Source organism: Monodon monoceros, unplaced genomic scaffold (assembly GCF_005190385.1).
Source record: "Monodon monoceros isolate NGI ecotype Baffin Bay Population unplaced genomic scaffold, NGI_Narwhal_1 Super_Scaffold_6, whole genome shotgun sequence".
In the NCBI taxonomy this organism is placed as follows: domain Eukaryota; kingdom Metazoa; phylum Chordata; class Mammalia; order Artiodactyla; family Monodontidae; genus Monodon; species Monodon monoceros.
The window spans coordinates 41,439,179-41,454,110 of record NW_021703783.1 but is presented as its reverse complement, the minus strand read 5'-3'; the positions used below and the strand labels follow the sequence as shown (position 1 = coordinate 41,454,110).

Sequence of the window (14,932 nt, the reverse complement as noted above, 5' to 3'; positions counted from 1 at the left end):
TAAAGGAGCTTTTAAAAAGCTTCACTTTTCTTTTGTTCCAAAGGTAGCACTTAATTCTTTTATATTCTTTCTTTTTTTAATTAAGGTGAAATCCACATAAAATACAATTAACCATTTTAAAGTGAACAGTTCAGTGGCATGTATATTCTCTTTTTATCCTATTATATTTTTACATACTCCAAATTAATTTTCATCTTCCTTTTGAATCTTTTTATTGTTCAGTTTGGAAAAGTGTGTTTATGAAATTTTGGTTTGATTCAGTTGCCTTAATTCTTCTGAATTTTAGCTCTCAAGTAACTAGCCATAAGCAGTTATTGCCTCTCTCCTTTTTTCGTCTATATCTTTTCCCTCTGGGCACACATATACACATACCCCACCCCTCAGCTTCCACTCCTTTCATTTATTTCAAGGTTGTGAAGCCTTTTGTGGTGAAGGATGTACTGTACCCTTAAAGTTTAATAAAATAAAAGCGTAAGTCTGCTTCTGAATCTTCTAGCATCACTGCCGTAAGCATCCTTATTTATCTTCATTCTCCTTGGATACCCATTTTTCTAGAGCATCAGTTCTCAGCCCTGGCTGCACATTAGGATCATGGCAGGGGACTGGGGGGTTGCTTCAAAAACCTCCAGTGCCCAAGATGCACCGCAGACCAATTAAATTCAGATTTCTGTGGGTCAGACCTAGGCATCAGTATTTTCTAGAGACTTAACACAAGTGATTCCTGGTCTCCCGAGGAAAGAAAATGGGAGACCAGCTTTCCAAAAAGAATTGAAATAAGAGTGAAAGATTGGAAGCTGCCAGTGGAAGTGGACTCTAGGTTTTTGTTTGTCTCCTTATTTGTTTCCCTAGTTAATTTTATGTTTTACAGTCTTATTTTCAAAACTGCCCTATTCTGGAGAGGTGTGTATATCATTGTGATACAGTGTACTGGTAAATAATTTGAGAATGCCTTCCCTTCTCTAAGGAGCTAAAACTTGTTTCTTTCTTTTTTTTTTTTAGCCCTTTGTATTCTGGCTCTTGTCATTTGATTCATTTTCTAGCTAAGTAAAAAGACCAAAAAATAATGTAGCATAAGACTTCTGTAGCTATGACATACAGACATATTGTATAGTGTGTATTGGCTCAACCTAAGGCTTCTGTCCTTTTCAAAAGAAGCGACCTGGCTTTTAGACGCTGGCCAGTGCAGAGAGTTTTTTTCCTAGGCCAGGCTCTGTTGCTGCTGACCTTGAGACCCACCCCACGTGTCCCTTACATTGTAATGTTCATCTGGGGGCCCATAGCATTCTCAGCAGTGCTGGCGGCTGTCAGGTAGGCAGCTGGGAAGATAGGTGATTGTGTATCTTAAAGGTGCAGGAGGGGATTTCGTTTCTTTCTTCAGACCCCTGCAGAAGAACTTTGTTAGCTGGCATTATGCCTGATGTAAGATTACCGCCTGTGTAATGATTTTAGCATTTCCCTCACCTCGGCTCCCTTTCAGCAGCTTGAACAGTTTTCTTCCCTTCCCTCCCTATGTGGCAAACTGTTTTCAGCCGCCAGCTACGATTTACGACTTGGTTTGTGCACCAGCATTCCAGCTGTGAGCAGCTGTGTGCACATCTGGGAAACTCCTCCCTTTCAGCACCCTCCAAAAGAGGCTATGCTTTTGAGTCTGTATGTCCCCTGATTCATGCATGGAATTTCCTTCCCAGTGTGGGTTCTGGTATCTTTGGGGACCACCTGGATGCTGAATGTATCTCTCAGAAGAAAGCAAGGTGAATGTCAGATCAAAGAGATTTTATCATGAAAATCAGACAGAGATTTCGTTCACTTGGGCAGTCTTTCTAAATCTTTTTTTATGTTGCCACTAGATAAGTGGCATTATCCTCCATAATGAGGTTTTTAAAATTACCTGGTTTGTATAAAATTTCACCCTTTTGCTCTCACCAGTGCCATCACACCTGAATCAGACCCTGTGCTCCTTATCTAGATTGCAGTTTGACCAAGTTTGGATAATCCCCTACGGAATTATCAGTTTGTTTTAAATCACTGTCTGGTTCTGCTCTCTAAAGCTGATGACCTATCTCCATCAGGAGGGGATAGGCACAGATCAGGGCCTCTTCCCCAAGTGTGTGGGTATTACAGTATGTGAGCTCTGAAAGAAATTTTCTATTTTATGGTAGTGCCTTGAATCATTCTTATTTCTGTTCTTTCATAAATATAGATGACTATGTGAAAAGAAGTATTAAAAATATTTGTCAGTGTTAGGTGAACTAAAAGTCTAGAAAATAAAGATTGAGAGGTGGTAGATTTGAAGTTTATAAAATGAAAAAGGATTTAGTTCAGGTGGGCTTGTTTATCATCTCAGAAGCAACAGTTTAGGGGTAGTCTGTTTATCATATCAAGATTAGATTAGGGGATTAGAGAAGTTACTAGATGATGACTCCAGAATATTTTGAGGGATATTACGCAGTTTTAGGGACCACTCCTAACCCTTTGAAGGAATATTTGAAGGACAACTGCATCTTCCTGCAAAAATATCTCTTAGCATCATTGTCACTGGCTGACCCAGTATTGTATTTAAGTTCTAAGAACTTTATGAATTGGGTGACAAAAATGGTGTCCGGTGATATTAACTTAGGTTGTGCTTTGTTGAGCTGAGGAATGGGGAGGTTTTTTACTCTTATCTCCAAGCTGTAACCTTTCTTCATCTTCTGTTTATAGCAGAGCAATGATATCGCTCGGGGCTTTGAGAGAGGATTGGAACCAGAAAAGATCATTGGGGCGACAGATTCCTGTGGCGATTTAATGTTCCTAATGAAATGGTGAGAGAGATTGGGCCTCACTCTGCGATTGTGTTTCTTTACCAGTGGCTTGAATTCGTATGGAAAGTAGGGAGGGAAGACTGAGTATTCCCCAACTAAGAATTTTGATCGTCAGTGATCTAAATTGTTAACTGATACCAACTGTCAGTATTAAATGGGAATTATGGTTCAGAATGGATTTAAGACATTGTAAAGCTTTGGTATGAAGCCAAATTATATTAGCCCACATACCAGAGAATGGTAGAATTGAGGTAAGAAGCAATATAAACGTGACCTAACCGTTTATTTACACAGCTCTGAATCATTTACCGTCACACCATGAGCCTGTGGCCATGGGATAGGAGTTGAGTGAGGCTTTCTGCCATCGTTGAAGACCAAGACCACTGAATAACGTCTAAAAGAGAAAAATCATCTTTAAAAAAAGCATTAAGAATAACACTAGCCAAAGCACAAGTTATTTCATCCGGTAGAGGGAATGGCTCTTAAAGGAAAGTGTGGTTACTTCCCTTCAGTTTGGTTTCTTAAAGACGAAGTGACTTATGGTGTGGCCCTCACTACCTCTCTTTTTCCAAGTGTTCTGGGCTTGTGATTTAAGTTTGGTCTCTAAATAGAGGGTTCGTGCTACAGTGCCACAGAGGAAGCTAATTACATTACAAGTTGTATAGTCAAGAGGTTTAATATTTTATCTGATCGAAATTTTGCTGGTAAATTACCCAGAAGTCTATATTTGAAGAATCACTATACTCTCTCTGAAGTAAGGAGCTATATTGACCGCTTTTCCCACTCAGCCATATATGGGACTTATGACTTACATTCACATATTAACTAGCTTTTTCGACCACTGTCCAAATTTGGGTAGCTGCTCTGAGCTGTGTGTTTTCCCCCATCTCTTCTCATCCATAATGCTCACCTCTATGAATTCAACATCTCCGTTTTCTAGAGAAGGAGTTAGTTGTCTTTGCTCACATCTCAGTGGAATTTTAATTTAAAATATTTTTTTTTCTTGTTTTGGAATCCTGGTTAGTTAAGGAACTTGCTAGATTTTTTTGTTATACCGGAGAGTAGAGCATGTGTAACTTGGGTACTTGAAATTTGCAGCTAATTCCTACATTTCATTTTAGTGACTAGATTTTACATTCTCTGATGACTTAAATTTCTGTTTTCTTATTGTTCCAATCCACAGTTCTGACCAAAAGGATGAGTGTTTAAAAAGGCCACAAGATGGGGGTTAGGACCATTTCACGATCCAGATGATCCAGAAACTGGATTGAGCAATTTATGCATAATCAATAGGGCTGAATGTAGGCTTGATTGTGTGTGCACTCACATGCTCATACACACAAATAAAAGTTATGGGAGCAGAATTTATATAGTAGTTTAGTTTTCAGCCTTTTGTTGAACCTGCTGTTTTCAGTCTATTCTAGCTGCAGACTTCTGTTTCTTTCTGATATAGTGGTTAAATGATATTTACTGACAATTTGATTCATTTACTTAAATTTCTCCTTGAAAGTGTGGAACTGTTAGGATCCTTTTCCCTTTGAAATCAAGATGGAGAGGAAATCAAGTCAGCTAAATCATAATTTAATAACATAAATCTATGTTTGGACAGACTTTCGCTCTTCCTCTCGTTCTGAAGTCTCATATTCTTTCTCTCCAGGAAGGACACAGATGAAGCAGACCTGGTTCTTGCAAAAGAAGCTAATGTTAAATGTCCACAAATTGTGATAGCATTTTATGAAGAGAGACTGACGTGGCATGCATATCCTGAGGATGCGGAAAACAAAGAGAAAGAAACAGCAAAGAGCTAAAGGAGGGGGTGGTCTCTGCCATTTCTCTTTGTACATAATACATTCACCTCCCTGCCTCCTCTCCCTCTACCCACCCCCTTCTATCCTGAACACATCCATAAAAAATGTGCTTATCACTGTGCTCCACAGGAGAAATGTCGGTATTGGTTCTCTTGTAACATAACTGACGGTCTGATTCATGATAGGTGTCTCTCTGTGAAGACCAGGCATTTACATACTGTGTGTAATTCTCACCAGTTTTTCCTTTGCCCTGCTCTCTTCCTTCTGCTCCCCTGTGACCTCAAGATGAGTTATAACTTTTTAATCACCTTAGAGTCTTGATCTTTTCAGGGTTGGTCGCTTTTTAGTGGGGGATTTTGCTATAATGATGATGAATTTTGGTTTCTTTCTTTGGCTGTTGGAACATGTTGATGACCAGCTAGGCTTTGTTTTGAGATGTTGGGTTGGAAAAGATGTTGCCCATCTTTTTAAAAAGCCAATAGCAACTGCCTACGTGTTGGGGCTTCCCCAGCCTCATTCAGCTGTACCCAGGAGAATACAGGGTTCCTCGTGTGGTCTTCTGGGCCACCCTCTGTTGTTCATCCTCACCCATCCTCCCAGAATAGCTCCATCCTTTGGAGGGCTTGAAATTTTACATTCCGATTTGTCAAGGCACTCCTTTTAGCCCCAGGACTTTTGGCCTCATCTCTTAGCAATCCCTGATTCTGCTTCTGCAAGTTCGTGTAGTCTGTCATAAAATGACAAGATTATTGACTGTGGAGATTTGTAGCTATTAGTACATGAGGATGACGGGGTAGGATACAATTGTCTTTATGATCACATACGGTATATATGTATTATTTCCTTCCATCCCTCCCATTTGGATTATCTATTTATGTAGGTGTGAGTGACTGCCTGGTGCTTGCTTGTGCCAAGGTGCTAGGCACCCTCCAGCCCTGCCAACTTTTGTGGCCTCCCAAAGCATTCCTGTTACCAAAGAGGCTTCAAACCTCACCCTCACTTCTCAGTGGACCCAAGTTTCCCTCCATGCCATTATTTTCAGTGGGGAATTCTTAGAGGGGAGCCATTGGCCACAGTATCAATTTTAAGTATTCATAGTGTTTATAATCATAAATGTCCTGCTTTGATGACTCCTGGATTTGCCACCAAGAGTCCCCAAAGTATTAATGCTCTTCCCTTTCTCCACCCTCAAACTCTTAGTTGTATCTTTTTTTTTTTTAAATGCATTTCCATGGAAGACTATCAACCTCAGAGAGTGACAGGCCCCGGCAGTAGCGTGTTGACACGACCTCTCCCTACTCAGCAAAATACTTCCCTTTTGGCTTCTTCCTGCTTTACCATTATATTGAGAGATTATTTTTCTGATTATATCCTCTGCCTTTGTTCCCCAAGAAACACCCTACTTCCCGTTACCCTTTTTTTCTTGTAGTTGAAGGGGGCTAGAGAATCAAGACTAAAAGTAAAGAAATAGCAGGGTTTTGAGCATCCTTGTCCCAGCCCGAAGCTGAGGAGATAAGAATAAATGCTTGAAATAGCCTTAACTCTAGAGTTCACCAGCCATTGAGGTTTTTGTGGTTGCTTTTGATTTTTAAAACATATATAGCTGTCTGGCAAGGAGCATTCAACCATTTCTAGATTATTCAGAGTAACGAGGGGAATGGAGAGGTTGCTCCAGTCCACAGATGAGCCGAATAATATGCAAATCATATACCCATTCATAGCATTTGTTAACATTGCTTCCCTGCTCAGCTGCTGATTGAATTCTGTGTGGTTGTATAAATTATGTCAAAAATTATACTGCACGGTTGAGAAGACAGCTGTTGCTGCAGTGACATGACAGACTGGAACAATGGAGCTTTTGGTTTCAGCCATCCAGGAAAACCCTTCTGAATGGTAATGTGATTGGGTGAGAACGAATAACCCATACCTCAGGTGGGTAGGGGTTTTACCTCCATCTTCCTTAACTCTGAAGGAATTAAAGGCCTAGGTCAAGTGCTGGATAGTTGACAGTCGTTAGTACTTAATCTGATGGGCATCTGAAAGAAAGGATAGTCAGAAAAGAGATTTTTCATACAAGTAACTAAGGATATCAATTAGTGTATACCAGAATAGGACAGAAGTAGGCCAGAGCCACTGAGGAGGTGATCCGGGTCTCTTAAGTTGGCAGGTGGAGAAAATGACAGCTTATCCATGTAGCCAGAGTGTGTCTCCCAGGAGCAGTGGGTATGTAAGCAAAGTACAGTGACCATATTTTTAGAGCCCAAATCTAGCCTGTGGACAAAGAACACAACCAAATTATTTGGTACTAAGACTGGTCTTGAGAAACATGGGACACATGGTTGCCAGGGTTGTAGGTAATACGTAAGGCATTCATCAAAATCTGATTTCTTTTAACAAAAAACCCCCAGTATCGTCTACTACTCATCACCCCTTTAATACTTCAGTCTTCGCTCCATTCATCTTTTTCTGTCCACAGTTTACTGAATCATGGTCTTGTACTGAGTGCTGCCCAAACAACTTGTTCTCTCCCTGCCTACCCACTGCTACTTCTGTAGGAACGGAGGGAGCCAGAGGCCAATACTGATCTCAGCCCTCAGCAGAAAGGAGACGGATGCTTGCCTGTTCTTCTGGCATTTGTTAGTGCTGAGTAGCTGTCCAGGCCCTTGGAGGATTGCAGCCTCAAAGAGAAACCTGCTTTCCTGGGGCTTTCTCCTCTCAGAAGAGTCAGTGGCCCTGGGCTAAGCACTCTTAAACATCTAGGTCTCAGGTGCTCAAAGTATATTTTTCTTATGTTAAGTCCTCTTTCAAAACATCTTTCTAATGCTCAATTTTTTCTTGAAATCAGCATTCAAGGATTTCTTTTTCCAGAGAATGTAGCAGAGCTTTGACCAGCAGAGTCTACCAAGGTCAGCATAGCTGCTTTTCTGAGCCGTGGGCTGGGCGGATCCCCTCACATTAAGATCAGCTGTTAGAGAACGTCAGCCCTGATGGAAGCACCCATTTTTAACCTGGAGAGAGCCGTATCATTTTTCCTCCTGCAGTCCAGTTTTCATCTGCTCAAGGGAGCATTTGGACCTGTGGTGTTCCTTAATGCTCGAAAGTCTATGGTCCTTGGCTGACCCCCAGCCGTATATCCGTACTACTTTTTTTTGTTGAAGAAAATTTGGTCTTTTTCCTGTAGTTCCTGCAGTTTTAGATTCTTCTTAACTCTTCGTACTTGTGCTGTAGCCTCCCTGCAATCCAATTTCCTTATCTTTAGGCCACATCCTTTGGCCTCAGGGAAGGTGCCTGTGATTTTCATCTTGTGGTTTTGTCTAATCTGTGTGTAGCCCAGCTTACCTAAGGTACAGTGATGGATCCGTGTTTGGGCTGGGGAGTGATTGTTTTTGCCTTTAGGGTTCAAATTTGAGGGCCTAAAATAAGTTTGCAGTGACCTGAGAACTTCAGGAAGGGTTATATCATTAGATTTGAAATGTGGAAATGGTTTCTCACAAATTGGGTCAAAGGAAAAGCTCATTTTGCACCCATGACTCCATCCTTTTGGTTTAGGTTTTTAGAGTGTTGAGATCTGTACCTTTGTAATTAGACCACCAAGCAAGCATACCTGTGTCAGGTCAGAGAGAGGAAAGGTCTGGACCCAGTGTATTTGTTTCATTTTGGCTTTACCACTAATCATAAAAGTTATGTTTTCAAAAATAGAGATGTTACCAGCCTTGCCCCCAAGAACACATGCTCGGAATTGCCCGCCCCCCAGATTAATCATGGTGGATTTCTATCGCGCCATCCACATTCCAGCCGCCTTAGTGAACATCAACATGCATTTCATTCAACGGACATTTTTTGGCCCTGGGAATACCAAGTTCAAAAAGATGCAGTCCCTGACCTCAAAGAATTTTCATACAGGTGTGGGATGAACTACTACCAGTTCATTGTAATAAATGCTACAAATGGGCACACATTTTATATTTGAGGGCAGAGACAACTGACTGGTTGGTATAGTTTGTGGCCCTAAAGTAGGAGGGTGACAACTAGTTCGTGTGTAGAAAAGACGTGATCTTGGGTGAATTGAACTAACTGGCCATAGATGGACCACAACAAGGGGTTGTTTTATTCCAGAAAATAAAGATAACAGGTTTGGTTAGAAATGCTACTACAAGAGAAAGGTGAGTGGAGGTTGAGAACCCCTGGCTTCAGTCCCTATTCGAGGCTCTTTGCCAAAGTATTTAAAGGTAGTTAATCCTTGCTTGTGGAAGGTATTAACTATGTTGCAGATCCAGTTACGTGTTGTTGCTTTATTGTGGGTTCTGTAAAATGTATTCCTTATGGATACTTCATCAGTGTTGCTCACACCTTTTTCAGTTTCTCATCCCTTTTGAAGGAATTAACATGAGGCTGGCCTGAAGCCTAAAACAGGGACATACTTTCCAATGACAGAAGATTTGCCAAGAAGAAAAAAAAGGCTTGGGGCACATCTGGTAACACCTGGGCATCTATTCTGGGCAGTGTAGTTTTATTTAACCCCTCAAGATGGGGATTTCTAAGCAGAGACTTGGGGCACTTATGTGGAAACCTCTCCCAGAAATACACATGACCCAGAGTTTCGGATTTAATCAGCCTAGGGAGGTCCAGGGTGAGGCCTAGCCCTGTGAAGAAACAGTCTGACCTTAAGAAATGTCCTAGTTCTGACCATGTGACCACAGGAAAAATGCTACTTTTCTCTGCCTGCATAATTGAGAGTTGGATAATTGAAAGTTGACTCAAGTGTGAAGGCTCCTTGGATAGCTTCATAAAAATTCTAGTTTCTTTTTGCTTGCGCTGGATTTCTTGGATTTTAAACTACCTCATCTCGTGTTTTTAGAGTTACTTCAGCTTGTCGTTGCCACTTTAACATCATGCTTGACTGTGGTGGTTTTCTAAGATGGAATGTTTCCTATTTGTTGAGAGCGTGTTTTCTTGCCTTTTATCCTGGTCCTCATTTCACCTAACATCATCACATGTTGCTCCTCTGTCAGAGAAATATTTTAAGATAGTTTAAAATCTTGGTTCATGGGAAGAAAGAGACCCTCCAATGCTATATTTGTCTCTGAGGTCAGTGAGAGAAGGAGTTAAAACAAGGTGGTGGGGGAAGGGACAGAACCTGCACTGGAGGCAGCTGACAGGGGAAGAACCATTAATTAAAACAATTTCAAAGTCAACTGATTGTGATCATTAATGTCACAATAGATCAAAACCTAATTATCACTGCCTAGGTAAGAGCCATCAGTATTAATCAGAAAGTCTAATAGGAAACTATTATCAAGAAATTAGGCCAAATTGAATGCAACGAACTTCTTGCCATTCTCTCTCCTCTCCTTTTTTTCTTTTTTCTTTTTTTTTTAATTTGGTGATGTCCCCTGGCATTGGCAGGTGTGACCCTCACAGTTGACCCAGGCCCCAGTGGCCAGTTTGTCATGATTTCTGAGAAATTCCAACACAGACTGAACCTGAACTGTCACTGCTGCTTTAATTAGTCTTGAACTTTCTCATCACCTGGTCTCACCCAATGCGATCAGCCATCAATGAAAAAAGGTTTATATTTAGGTATTAGAACGGTTGGTCCTTCCTGGAACTAGAGCATCCCTGGTGAACATTATACTGTGTGTGCTGATAAATCATTCTTCGAGCTCCTTAGGTACGTAGGGTCCTGTTGCTCTGGCTACTGCAAGTAGGTATGGAGGAAAGGAGGGGTTTCCTGCCTAGAGATCCTTCCAGAAGACCTTAGAAGATAGAGTTTCATCATGTCACGGCCCTTTTAAGGCTCGAGTCACTGTTTTGCAGTTTCCAGGAGCTTTAGGATTTGATTCTAAACCAGGACTGGCTGTGGTTTTAAGTTTTTTTCCCCTTCGTTTTAGGGTTAGGGTCATAGTGATTTCTCCCAGAATCCAGTGTAAATCCAAAGGAGGGGAGAACATGTTTTTTCTTTTGCCTTTCTTTTGTTAAAGATTTATGCCTCTGGCAGGAGGTAAGAATATGACAAGTGTCTTCTGACTAGTTACAGGGATCACTTTATACCCTCTCCCTGAATGGAAAAGTAAGTGTCACCATCTATATCCTTAACTGTTTTTGAAGATACTGCAATTCCTGAGGTTGAGCTGAGGCAGAAAGATTGGAAAGATGCTGGCCCTGGGTATTGTGGGGAGGGATGAGTAGCAGCAGGGGGTGTTTGGTGGTTCTAGGGTTCCTAGCTTAGCCTGTAGAGAATGTTGCTGCTGCCACCGCAGTGGCTGGCCTTTCCCCACCAACCTTGGAGCTCAGAGCACTACCCAGACCACCACTGAGGAAGTTGTTCTTAGCTTTCTGCTTGAGTGTGGTCTTGCTTCACTCTGAATTTTAGGAATTTGGGTTACTCAGTATAGAACTTCGAGAAATTGGTGTGACTTAGTCCTTCACCTCTTAAGGTAAAGTGAGTATTTCTTTACAAAAGAATTCATGCCCTGGGCTTCCCTGGTGGCGCAGCGGTTGGGAGTCCGCCTGCCGATGCAGGGGACGCGGGTTTGTGCCCCGGTCTGGGAGGATCCCACATGCCGCGGAGCGGCTGGGCCCGTGGGCCATGGCCGCTGAGCCTGCGCGTCTGGAGCCTGTGCTCCACAATGGGAGAGGCCACAACAGTGAGAGGCCCGCGTACCGCAAAAAAAAAAAAAAAAAAAAATTCATGCCCTTAATGTTTAAACTGTAATTTTATTTTCAAGACACCCATTAACACATGACTTTCAGAAGCAACTTCTTTCTTCAAGGTTCCTTGCGTTGTGCTACATAAATAAATGGGCCATCAGTTAATACTTGTGGGTTGATTGAGTTCATCTGGTTTGCAGGGTGAGGCGTGCTACCGGCTTCCTTTTGCTCCCAAGTGCACTCTTAAGATGTAAAATGCTCCGGGGATGGACAAGAATTGAGTGGATGCTGACTATGGTGCCAACCTCCTCAACTGATTCATAATGGCTGACCTTGGGCAAGTCACTCCTTTCAATGCCTCAGTTCCCCATCTGTCAAATGGGGATAATAATACTGACCTACCTCACAGGGGTGTTGTGAGGCATTGTAAATCAAAGTTGCTAGAATACTTTAGGGTCCTCGATGGAGGATGCCCTGAGCCGAGGTCTAGGCCTGCCATAGGCTTTTGTCCTCACTGAACTGTCCCAAGGTTGGAACTACTTAGTGACCTTGGCAAATTCTCTGCCCCCCACCCCTCATCAAAGCTGCTAGTTCAGATGTTGACAGTGTTTCCATGAATGTTGAAGTCCTAATAGTCCAGACTTAACTTAGGATGTTACGGGGGAAAGCACTTAGTATATTTTATGTCTTGCATCCACAAAGAGAGGCTGTTTGAGACCCAAGAGCATTGGATTAGGGAATCAGGGATGCTGCTGCTGCTTTCTCTGCTGGTTGGGAATTAAGGTCCCATACCCCATGGGCTTGGAACAGACTTGGGTTGTCTCGGGAGCAGAGCACACACAGTGGGTTTGATTTATATCTTGGCTTGCTGCTCCCTGAACCGATCCCAGGACGGCTGGGTCACTTCACCCCTTCGTGGTATCTGTACCCGAGCCTTTGCCTCCCCATAGGAACCAGATGGTTCAATAAGCGTAACCACTTCTTCCATCCCCCACCAAAAAAGAGCCACATCTTGGAAAATTTTTTTTTCTAGAGATAAGCTTAACACTCAGAATTGGGCAGTGATGCTCCTGAAAGCTTCATCCAGCTCACTGTGTTCAGCACCTGTCATCTCTTTCTCGGTGTCCACTGTCTGAACCTGACTTTGACCTTTCTTCCCTCTGGTTTGGGAAAGCTTTGGACACTTTGTATTTGCCCAGGTGTGGGCCCAAGAGCCTTGCTCTCCGTCTCAGTTCAGGGGCTCGGCTGGCTCCTCTCCCCAACAGGGCTCTTTCTCCTTTCCCTCTCCTTGGCCCTAGATGTGTAACCCCTGAAAAAGCACAAGGTCCTGGCCCCTTGCCGCGGTCACGTTCTGGTTCTCAGTGTTTCGTGGACTCTGCTCCTCTGTTGACTGCACTGGCGGCACCAGGCGGTTCTGTGGGGTCCTGGAGGATGGAGAGAGCACGGTCTGCCATCCTGCCAAGTAGCCCGGAGTTGATTTGCCCACGGCCACAGGCCTTCTCACCCCTTCCCACAGGATGGGATCTGAGAGATTCCAGAGGCTGGGTTTCTTTCAGCAGTCGGTACCATCCTGAGTAGCAAAACAAATCACACTTTGTAGCCAGATTTCTGAATGGAAAAATGGGAAATTGAATTCTCTATGGACCTTTTTGGTTTGTGGGGGAGTTTTGGTTGTGTTTCTGGGTTTTATTTCAGCCAAACGTCTGCTTTTGATTTTTTTTTTTTAGGATAAGTGATATATATATATATATATATATATGTTCGCCTTTTAAATGTAAATGTTTAAAAGTAGGCAATTTATGTGTTTCCACAACTGACATCTGATGCAGACCTCATTCTCTCTCCCTCTTCCACTCTCCTCTTTTCCCTCTTTTCATACTCTTGTATTGGTTCTAATAAATGGTTGCTTTTCAAATACGGATCCTGAGTGGTGGTTTCCAAAATCTGGGTCTTACACTCCTTCGTTAATTTGGGCCCCAAATGTCATCCAGTGGCTGCGCATGCGTTTGTGATAGAGCTGGGAGGCTTAGAGAGCAAGGGCTTTTTTCTAAGGATTGTCGGTCTCTGACTTTGTGCAAATAGCCACAGGGTGGCGCAAGCCTGAGGGAATAAGAGAACGTGTATCCTGTTCCCTGCTCCTTCCTATCCAGTCCTCCTTCAGACTGTATGCCTTCCTGGTCTTGGAGCTGGTGTCTCCTTGAAATGGCTCAGAGAGTAAACATTAACCCTTAGGAACCCAGGGGACCCCTAGAAAAGTCAGCCCCTGGTTATTAGAATTTGTGGAAAACCACATGGACAAACAATCTGAATCAGGTTTGAAAATCCCAATACATGTGAATTATATTTATGAGCTGTTACGCTTTTGATTTGATTTTGATTTCACAAATACCAAAGAAACTGAGGGTCTAATGACTGTGGGTCATGGTGGGGGCAGTTGGAGGTTGGATTAGGAAGGAAAAAGTGTGTGGATAGTCAAGCATTTATTGGGTGATACAAGCCTGATGCCATTCTGAATCTAATGGATACGTGGGCAAAAACAGAGGAGTGAGAAGTGAAGACGGAGGGATCCCAGAACCCAGACATCCTCCCGGGAGGCACCTCCGCTCGTTTTCCACCATCTCTTATCTGCAATTCTCCCTCTTGTTTTCCCTTCTTGCTGCTGAGTTATAGGGTCTCCCCAGTCTAATCTCGTAAAGTCTTATGAAGACATCTGTAGGTTGGCTAGTTTAATGGTCCATGACCCCATAAACATGGGACAGGAGAGCCATTTGGTCCACTTCAGAGCCAGACCTTTCAGAACGTTATTTATTTCCTAACTCTGAAGACTGGGACTGCTCACCCCCTTCCCTTTCCATCTTTTTCTAGTCCTCTCACCATTGTGCCACTTTGCGTTGGGCTCATCAGGAAGCATGACTCGGGGGTTTTGACACCCACTCCCACTCCTAAGCAACTGTGTCTTGGTTTTTGTTTCCCTCTGACGTGTCAGGGGGTATGCCTGCCTGGCCGTCACTCAGATGAGCTCCGCACCGTTCCTCTTCTCCCGGGAACCCTGCCTCTGTGTGCTGGGCCAGGCCCCCGCCGTCCAGTTGTGCCTTCCCTTTTGTCTCCGCTAAAGGGCCGCAGAGCTCATGGAAGTCCAGGCAGGCCCAGACAGCCTAAATGGAGGGCTGCAGTGTGGGAGTCTGCGCTTAGCGCACGGCTTGAAATCGCCCTGCTAGGAGGAGGCAGCCCCCCAGGCAGCCTCCGCCCTTTGGAAGGAAGTGTGAGCTGGGGGCTGAGAGCCCCACTGTTGAGAGCGGCTACACAGAGGGGAGCCCATTACAGCCTGTGGATACGCCGAGCTGATCCCCGAGCCTGGGGTGTGACCTGCGGGGTGGATGGGGGATAAACAAAGCAAAGCTGGGCCAACTGGTGTTCGAGCGTGCCACACGGTACGGTGCCCTCTGCTACTCCAGCAGAGGGGGGGGGGGGGGGTGTAAAGGATGAGAGAGAACCCTCACGGACTCCCCCGCTTAAAGTCGTGGACACGGTGAAGACACGTGAATGGAAGGGTCTGGCTCTCAGCTCCGTGGCTCCTCAGCCTTTGTTTTATCCTCCCCCTTGCTCTCCTGCTTCCCCCACCGCCTCTGCAGCTGTAACATCTTGCTTTCCAGGTGCCAGCTCCCTCCTCAG

The 14,932-nt window shown here is 43.7% G+C and overlaps 1 protein-coding gene across 3 annotated transcripts in view; it reads left to right on the top strand.

Annotated features, from left to right (window-relative positions):
- CBX5 (chromobox 5) overlaps positions 1 to 13,175 on the top strand; it is a 35,321-nt gene extending 22,146 nt beyond the window's left edge. For all 3 annotated transcript variants that reach the window (XM_029205039.1, XM_029205041.1, XM_029205040.1), the window contains exons 4-5: positions 2,701 to 2,801; positions 4,459 to 13,175. In XM_029205039.1, the coding sequence (XP_029060872.1) occupies positions 2,701 to 2,801; positions 4,459 to 4,609 (252 nt within the window). In that variant the 3' untranslated portion in view covers positions 4,610 to 13,175. The remainder of the gene's footprint in view (positions 1 to 2,700; positions 2,802 to 4,458) is intronic.
- Positions 13,176 to 14,932: the final 1,757 nt, after the last annotated feature.